The 9796-nt window shown below is 36.6% G+C and overlaps 1 protein-coding gene and 1 long non-coding RNA gene across 3 annotated transcripts; both read right to left on the reverse strand.

The window, feature by feature from the left end:
* Positions 1 to 313: 313 nt before the first annotated feature.
* Positions 314 to 6871, reverse strand: LOC129293842 (uncharacterized). Of its 2 annotated transcripts, none has more exons than XM_054931954.1 (3): positions 5699 to 6871; positions 1014 to 1079; positions 314 to 465 (listed from the first exon to the last, which is right to left on the reverse strand). In XM_054931954.1, the coding sequence occupies exons 1-3, from the start codon at positions 6855 to 6857 to the stop codon at positions 431 to 433; spliced, it is 1260 nt and encodes a 419-aa protein (XP_054787929.1). In that variant the 5' UTR covers positions 6858 to 6871; the 3' UTR covers positions 314 to 430. The 2 variants fall into 2 exon arrangements, 1 of the variants encoding a protein (XP_054787929.1); XR_008589229.1 differs by lacking the exon at positions 5699 to 6871 and adding an exon at positions 1745 to 1981 and having other exon boundaries at positions 453 to 465.
* Positions 6872 to 7287: 416 nt separating this feature from the next.
* On the reverse strand, positions 7288 to 8897 carry LOC129292527 (uncharacterized). The gene is made up of 3 exons (XR_008588899.1): positions 8736 to 8897; positions 8005 to 8070; positions 7288 to 7456 (listed from the first exon to the last, which is right to left on the reverse strand). It is a non-coding gene; the product is annotated as an uncharacterized LOC129292527 (long non-coding RNA).
* Positions 8898 to 9796: the final 899 nt, after the last annotated feature.

Consider the following 9796-nt stretch of genomic DNA (forward strand, 5'->3'; position numbering starts at 1 on the left):
ACTCTTATGTTTTCTCCTTCTAACTCTTCTGATTTTCCCCTCTGATTTGCATCTCATTTCTATAGAAATAGGGCCATATGCTGTAACACCCTCAAATTTACAAACCGATTTTTCGCAAATTATTAAAACCATTATCATGGTAGAAAAATTTCTACCATGATACATCCAAGACAATATACCACAGGTCTTAAAATATCTCAAAAAGTAATTTGAACCATGAGGGACAGACATGATCCTCATAGCATGTTATTTAAATTAGGTCATGAATCAAAAGGGACAGACATAATCCTCTTGGACATATAAATGCATTTAATAAAAAGGATTAGAGTTTACATGCTTCATAGACAAGATATGTCCTAAGTTGGCACAAGATACATTGTATAATCCAAAATAAGAGGCAACGTAAAAGATGGTGTCTCATACACCATAATTACACCTCTGGTGCTTTCTCAGCCGGATTCGCTCCTGTAAAAATATTAACCACGGGGAATGAGACTTAAAAGTCCCAGTAACCAAAAATTAATATGTAATGATGCATGCGGATGTAACTAATCATGCGATTGCTAAGTGGGCACACAAAACATTTAACCGAACAATACTTTCAAACAAACCGAACAAGTATTTAATTTGCATGACTGCACCTTATATCCTCCTTTCGCCATGCTCGGACGCCAAATCACCCGGCCAAAGGTGAGTTGGACCAAGCGACACGCCACTCATTGGGTCCAATGAGGGCTTACCACGTGGTAATAATTAACCGAACAGAAATTCCCATTAACACCATACATTAAAATACCCTGACAAGTCATGCATCATTCAAATATCCAAACAGGAATATATCCGAACAATAATATCTCATCATGATAAACAAAAATAAATTTTTAACCCACTTGGCAATAATTTCAAACAAGTATATACAGTATTTATTTTAATAATTCATAATTTTTCCAAACAACAAAACAACACATAACCATTCACAAACACACTCATCACAACACATTAATAATGGTTACCTTGTGTCTTGAATAACAAGTTCCCCTTCACAACTCCTTTTTCACCACTATCTTTGTCAATATAATCTACATAATTATTTCACAATACTATATATTAATTTTACATTAAAATAAATAACTCTAATTTAAAGAGTTAGAAAGTCTTAAATCTATAGTCCATATTAACACTAATTTAAGATTTATGCCTCATTTAACTTCCCAAATTCTTTTCTAAAATTCTCGTACCCTAATGAACTATTTTTTTTTATCCTCAATTCACTTCTAGTATCACAATTTCATCCTTCTACATTCTAAAAATTCATCCAAAAATAAATTAAAAATTTTAGAATTATCCTGAAGCCTCAAATCACCTTTCTATAACCTCAAAAATACCTATTCATACTTAAATAAATATTTAATAATCATAGGTTTATCCCTACGTCTCAGATTCCACATAAATTCAACCATATAGATCTAGATTTTAACTCAAAAATTCTTAAACATGAGTTTCAACCTCAAGAAAATATTCTATAATATTTATTATATCCCTAAGAATTTTAACCTATATTTTTAATCCATCATATCATCAGATTAACTATCCTATAGAAAAATCCTAATCAAAATATTTACTCTATCCTACAAAATAATCATATCACTAGAAAGCTAATATTATTTAGAAAATAACTATAAAATTAATTTTGTAATTAAATAAATTTTTAAATGCTAATCTAAACAGGAAAGTTAGAACATACCTGAAGAAAAAGAAAATAATCCCCCCTTGTGAGAAAACGCCGAGCAACGTGAGAGGAAGAGAGAAAAATAATATAAAAATGGGATTGTGAGTCCCAAAATTATATTAAAAAAAACTATAGGTTTGAATTTAATTATTCAAACCTTTGGGCCCAAAGTTGCAATTTTCTCTAAATTGCATCTTAGCCTCTCATGCTTCCTAATGCACACACCCCCTCCTTTTTATACATGAAGGCACCTCTTCTCTTCCCTCATCTAACCAATGTGGGACTTAGAAACAACAACCTTCCACCCCCCCTTTTTTTTGTTCCTTCTACCTTCTCTTTTTTTTTTTAACACACACATAAAAAAAAATTATTTATGTATTATATCTTAACTAAATATTGCTTATGTGGTTTTAAATTTAAATTTTTAAATTCATAATTAAATACCTAATCATAATATAACCTCAAATAATATAAATTCCTATTATTATCATTTTTTTCCTCAAAACCTAAATTCCACAATTTCTTTATTATATAAAAATCAGGATGTTACAATTCTCCCCTCCTTTTAGAAATTTTGTCCTCAAAATTTAATAGATAAGCTTAGAAACTATGTACCTAAGCAAATAAATGTGGATAATCTCGCCTCATACTCTCCTCGGTCTCCCAAGTAGCATCACCTAGGGCTCCACCCTTCCAAATCACCTTCACGAGTCGGATGGTCTTATTGCGTAGTTGTTTGTCCTTAAAGTCCTCAATTCGCTCCGGTTCGGATCTAAAGGTCAAATTCTCCCTCAATTCTACTTCTTCAGGTTCAATAACATGGGAGGGATCCGGGTTGTACTTCTTCAACTGTGATACGTGGAACACATTATGGATACCTGCAATCTGTGGAGGTAATGCAACTCTATATGCAGTAGATCCAATTCGCTCCAAGATCTCATACGGGCCCATAAATCTAGGTGTCAATTTCTTTGCCTTAATGGATCTACCAATGCCTGTCACTGGAGAAACCTTCAAAAATACATGATCTCCTACTTCAAACTCTAACGGCCGTCTCCTCTTATCAGCATAGCTCTTCTGTCGGCTCTGAGCGGTTAGCAATTTTTGCTTAATCATTGCAATCTTCTGGGTGGTTTGCTCTACAATTTCTGGACCAATGATACTCCTCTCACTTAATTCTGTCCAACATAAAGGCGATCTACACTTCCTTCCATACAAGGCCTCATAAGGCGCCATCCCAATACTAGAATGATAGCTGTTATTATAAGCAAATTCAGCTAATGGCAAATGATTATCCCAACTACCTGGTAGTTCAATGGCACAAGCTCTCAACATGTCCTCCAAAGTCTGGATCGTCCTCTCTGTTTGTCCATCTGTTTGGGGGTGGTATGCGGTGCTAAAACTCAGTCTGGTACCCATAGCCTTCTGTAGCGCACCCCAAAAGTTTGAAGTGAACCTTGGGTCACGATCTGACACAATTCTAGAGGGTATACCATGAAGTCTAACTATCTCCTTAATGTATATCTCAGCAAATTTCTCTAATGTAGAGGTAAACTTGATCGCCAAAAAGTGAGCTGATTTGGTGAGTCGGTCTACTATCACCCAAATAGCATCCTTACTCGAGGGTGTTCTTGGCAGTCCAGTGATGAAATCCATAGAAATATCATCCCATTTCCACTTTGGAATATCTAACGGTTGCAGTGTTCCAGCTGGCTTCTGATGTTCTATCTTTATCTTCTGACACGTTAAACATCTAGAAACAAATTCAGTTACATCTTTCTTCATTCCTGGCCACCACCAACCTCGCTTCAAATCATGGTACATTTTAGTTATACCGGGATGAATTGTATATTTGCTCCTATGAGCTTCTTCTAAAAGGATATTCCTCAATCTTGGATCATTAGGTACACAAACTCTACCTTTATACTTCATCACTGTGTCCTCAGAGATGGTAAAATTTGGGGCCTTACCTACCACTATCTCCTTCCTTATATTCCTTAAGTAGTCATCACTTTGCTGTGAGACTCTGAGATCTTCCCAGAATTTGCTCTCAAAGTCTGCTACCTGGAGTGCGGCCATTTGATGTTCAATCACATCTACTGGAACATCATGAAAACTGTTCCATAAATGATATTCATGAACCATCAAATGTGCAGCATGAATAGTCTTTCTACTTAAGGCATCAGCTACCACGTTAGCCTTACCCGGATGGTAATGTAATTCAAAGTCATAATCCTTTAGAAATTCCATCCATCGTCGCTGCCTCATATTAAGCTCTTTTTGATCAAATAAATACTTCAGGCTCTTATGGTCACTGAAGATTTGAAACTTAGATCCATACAAGTAGTGTCTCCATATCTTAGAGCAAACACAACTGCAGCTAACTCCAAATCATGAGTAGGGTAATTTTCCTCGTGTGGTCTCAACTGTCTGGAGGAATAGGCAACCACTCGGTCATTTTGCATCAAAACACATCCTAAACCCTTTAAAGAAGCATCAGTGTACAGAGTGTACGGCACCACAGGGTCAGGAATAGTCAATACTGGAGTAGTGGTTAACCTCTTTTTCAATTCTTGGAAAGCAGCTTCACATTTGTCAGTCCAAATAAATGGGGCATCCTTCTTAGTTAGCTTAGTTAAGGGCATCGCAATTTGCGAAAATCCCTTAATAAAGCGACGATAATAACCTGCTAGACCTAAAAAGCTTCGTATCTCTGTAACAGATTTTGGCTGTTCCCACTTCATCACTGCATCAATCTTGCTAGGATCCACCGCAACTCCATCTCTGGACACAACATGGCCCAAAAACTTTACTTCTTGGAGCCAAAATTCACACTTGCTTAATTTGGCATAAAGCTTATGTTCCCTCAAAACTTGCAAGACGATTCTTAAATGTTCACCATGAGCCTCCTCATCCTTTGAATAAATAAGAATGTCATCAATAAACACTACTACAAACTTATCTAAATAGGGTCGAAAGATCCTATTCATGTAATCCATGAATACCGCAGGAGCATTCGTAAGTCCAAACGGCATCACCATGAATTCATAATGCCCATATCTCGTCCGAAATGCTGTCTTAGGTATATCCTCTGCTCTCACTCTCAATTGGTGGTACCCTGACCTTAAGTCAATCTTTGAGAAAACTGCGGATCCCACAAGCTGATCCAGCAAATCATCGATTCTCGGAAGTGGATATTTGTTCTTGATGGTTACTTTGTTCAATTGTCTATAATCAATGCACAATCGGAGGCTTCCGTCCTTCTTCTTTACAAAAAGGACTGGAGATCCCCAAGGTGAAACACTCGGTCTGATGAAACCCTTCTCAAGTAGCTCTTCAATTTGCTTTTTCAGTTCCGCTAACTCTGAAGGGGACATCCGATAAGGAGCCTTAGAAATTGGCCCTGTACCGGGTACCAATTCAATTGAGAACTCTACCTCGCGCTTTGGGGGTAAACCGGAGACTTCGTCTGGAAATACATCCGCAAATTCTTTGACAATTGGGATATTCTTCACGCCTTCATCAATCTCAGCTTGGATAGAGAAGAAAACCATGTAGGCCTGGCAACCCTTCTTCATACATCTATCAACTTGCGCCGCCGACAAGAAAACATGATCTTGAGTCTCGACTGGGGTCACCGACAAAGAAGATAAAGACACACTCCTCTCTCTACAATCTAGGATAGCACCATTTGCAGCCATCCAATTCATTCCCACAATTACATCCATACCTCTCAGTGGTAGGATAATTAAGTCCATAGTTGTTTTCCTATTTTTAAACTCGACTACTAGGTTAAGGCATGCCTTAGCGGTCCTCACAGATTCTCCCGCAGGAGTAGACACATTCATATCAAAGGTAAAATACACACAGGCAAATCAAGGTTCTTTACACAAGTTTCAGAAATAAAAGAGTGTGTAGCACCCGAATCAAATAGTGCAACAATATCATGATGAAGGATTTTGATGTTACCTCTAATGGCATCTGGGGAGTTCATGGTGTCCTGAGTAAGAGCAAACACACGACCAGAGACAGTAGGATGTTGGGAAGGGTTCTTCATATTTGAGCCCTGGTTGTCCCCACAAAACTTTGCAATGTGACCGGGTTTCCCACAAATGTAACAGATCCAGCACTGTCCGAAATGACGACGCCCGCATTTAGTGCACTGTTGAGAGCTCGCTGTACTCGGGGCAGGGGTAGATACTGTTGGGCTCCTCTGTGACCCGTAATAACTACTATGATAGCTCCTCTGTCCTTGGCCCCTTTGAAATGGACCCTTCTGCCTTCCTTGGTTCCATGAGCTACTCGAACCCTGATGGTTTTTCTTCATAATGCCTCCGGTGGGTCGAGGGTAGGTTGGGGGTCTACTATATGAATAACCCCTCTTCTCTCTCTCAACCTCCTTCTTACTGCGAGCTACTACTTGTAGTTTTATGCACATTTCATCATAATCTCGGATATCTAGATGAGCCAATTGTTCCCTCAATTCTGGTCTAGCCTTCTCCAATAAGCGCTTAGCCTTCCATTCGGAATCATCCCTATACTGCAGGTACGTGGAGTATCTAGATAACTCCTGAAACTTAGCAATGAATGTGTCCTCATCGAGGTTCCCTTGCTTAAAGGCATGGAATTCCGCTTCCTTCTCAGACCTTAACTCTGATGGAAAGTAATGCCTAAATAATTTTTCCTTGAATTCCTCCCAGGTGAGTGTAGAATCATCCCTGGGCCCTGCTGTCTCCCACCAATCTCTTGCTCCTTTCACTAGGAGCACTAATGCTACTTGTACTTTTTGATTGCTGGTGCATGTGACTACTCGAAAGATGGATTCGAGTCTCTTCACCCATTCCTCTACCACGGATGGTTTAAGGTTACCATCAAACGTAGGAGGGTTAAACTTCCTAACAGTTTCCCACACATCAGTAATGGTCGGTGGGGCTCTCTGTTCCTCCTGCCTAATTTCTTTCCTTCTAGACTCATGATCTCTCAGAGTGGCAGGATGTGAGGAACTGCCTTCCCCCACATGACTCTCAACATGAGCCCTATCTCCATTTTCAGTTACCTTTTGCCTCTTTAGCTCCGTCAACTCTTGTTCGTATCCTTGAACCTTGTCTGTTAATGTTTTTACAAGCATTCTTAATTCCGCCAAGTCAGGCTCCTCATTTGGCAGTGGCGGTGGCAGGTGCTCATGTTGGAATCCTGAGTTACCACGAGTAACAGGCATTTTCTCTCCCCTCCTAAAGGATACAAGATATAAATAATAAAATTAGCCTAGCTATATCATGGCCATACAATGAGAAGCACCATAACAATGTATATTGCCAACCGACTATATGCTCTGATACCAATATGTAACACCCTCAAATTTACAAACCGATTTTTCGCAAATTATTAAAACCATTATCATGGTAGAAAAATTTCTACCATGATACATCCAAGACAATATACCACAGGTCTTAAAATATCTCAAAAAGTAATTGAACCATGAGGGACAGACATGATCCTCATAGCATGTTATTTAAATTAGGTCATGAATCAAAAGGGACAGACATAATCCTCTTGGACATATAAATGCATTTAATAAAAAGGATTAGAGTTTACATGCTTCATAGACAAGATATGTCCTAAGTTGGCACAAGATACATTGTATAATCCAAAATAAGAGGCAACGTAAAAGATGGTGTCTCATACACCATAATTACACCTCTGGTGCTTTCTCGGCCGGATTCGCTCCTGTAAAAATATTAACCACGGGGAATGAGACTTAAAAGTCCCAGTAACCAAAAATTAATATGTAATGATGCATGCGGATGTAACTAATCATGCGATTGCTAAGTGGGCACACAAAACATTTAACCGAACAATACTTTCAAACAAACCGAACAAGTATTTAATTTGCATGACTGCACCTTATATCCTCCTTTCGCCATGCTCGGACGCCAAATCACCCGGCCAAAGGTGAGTTGGACCAAGCGACACGCCACTCATTGGGTCCAATGAGGGCTTACCACGTGGTAATAATTAACCGAACAGAAATTCCCATTAACACCATACATTAAAATACCCTGACAAGTCATGCATCATTCAAATATCCAAACAGGAATATATCCGAACAATAATATCTCATCATGATAAACAAAAATAAATTTTTAACCCACTTGGCAATAATTTCAAACAAGTATATACAGTATTTATTTTAATAATTCATAATTTTTCCAAACAACAAAACAACACATAACCATTCACAAACACACTCATCACAACACATTAATAATGGTTACCTTGTGTCTTGAATAACAAGTTCCCCTTCACAACTCCTTTTTCACCACTATCTTTGTCAATATAATCTACATAATTATTTCACAATACTATATATTAATTTTACATTAAAATAAATAACTCTAATTTAAAGAGTTAGAAAGTCTTAAATCTATAGTCCATATTAACACTAATTTAAGATTTATGCCTCATTTAACTTCCCAAATTCTTTTCTAAAATTCTCGTACCCTAATGAACTATTTTTTTTTATCCTCAATTCACTTCTAGTATCACAATTTCATCCTTCTACATTCTAAAAATTCATCCAAAAATAAATTAAAAATTTTAGAATTATCCTGAAGCCTCAAATCACCTTTCTATAACCTCAAAAATACCTATTCATACTTAAATAAATATTTAATAATCATAGGTTTATCCCTACGTCTCAGATTCCACATAAATTCAACCATATAGATCTAGATTTTAACTCAAAAATTCTTAAACATGAGTTTCAACCTCAAGAAAATATTCTATAATATTTATTATATCCCTAAAAATTTTAACCTATATTTTTAATCCATCATATCATCAGATTAACTATCCTATAGAAAAATCCTAATCAAAATATTTACTCTATCCTACAAAATAATCATATCACTAGAAAGCTAATATTATTTAGAAAATAACTATAAAATTAATTTTGTAATTAAATAAATTTTTAAATGCTAATCTAAACAGGAAAGTTAGAACATACCTGAAGAAAAAGAAAATAATCCCCCCTTGTGAGAAAACGCCGAGCAACGTGAGAGGAAGAGAGAAAAATAATATAAAAATGGGATTGTGAGTCCCAAAATTATATTTAAAAAAAACTATAGGTTTGAATTTAATTATTCAAACCTTTGGGCCCAAAGTTGCAATTTTCTCTAAATTGCATCTTAGCCTCTCATGCTTCCTAATGCACACACCCCCTCCTTTTTATACATGAAGGCACCTCTTCTCTTCCCTCATCTAACCAATGTGGGACTTAGAAACAACAACCTTCCACCCCCCCTTTTTTTTGTTCCTTCTACCTTCTCTTTTTTTTTTAACACACACATAAAAAAAATTATTTATGTATTATATCTTAACTAAATATTGCTTATGTGGTTTTAAATTTAAATTTTTAAATTCATAATTAAATACCTAATCATAATATAACCTCAAATAATATAAATTCCTATTATTATCATTTTTTTCCTCAAAACCTAAATTCCACAATTTCTTTATTATATAAAAATCAGGATGTTACATATGCCGTGGTGCATGTTACATATACCGCAGCATACTAAGAGGCTCCTTTTAGATTTTTTGGCTCAATGTGCTACGGAACACAACACATGCGCTACGGCATATGGTATAGAAACAACTTCTTTTATTTTTCTTCCTTTTTGATGTCTAAGTGACTCGACCTTAGTTCAAACCTAAATCTAGGGCTAAAAACACAACCCAAAACATTCACTAGCCCTATCTAACCACATACCATATAATCTTCACTTAACTACCTTTAATTAGTTTAATTAATAGGAGGTTAATTTTTCAAGATGTTACGATTTGGCTCTTTTGGAAGCTCTCTTGGTGAAGGATTTATCCTATGAGGGGAACGTAATAATTGAGATTGATTGTTAGGTTTTGTCTAGAAAAATGAAGGCTATGGAAGATTTGGTTGGTTGTGAATAGGATTATGCTGATATTTTGTAGAAGTGTCTTGATCTTTCCAAGTTTGATGGTGATTGTTGTTTGGCTTTGGTTTCTCGTAAAGGTAATATTGCTGCTAAC

This window comes from Prosopis cineraria, unplaced genomic scaffold (assembly GCF_029017545.1).
Source record: "Prosopis cineraria cultivar Desert tree isolate PC_DT_omini unplaced genomic scaffold, ASM2901754v1 PC14, whole genome shotgun sequence".
Taxonomy (NCBI): domain Eukaryota; kingdom Viridiplantae; phylum Streptophyta; class Magnoliopsida; order Fabales; family Fabaceae; genus Prosopis; species Prosopis cineraria.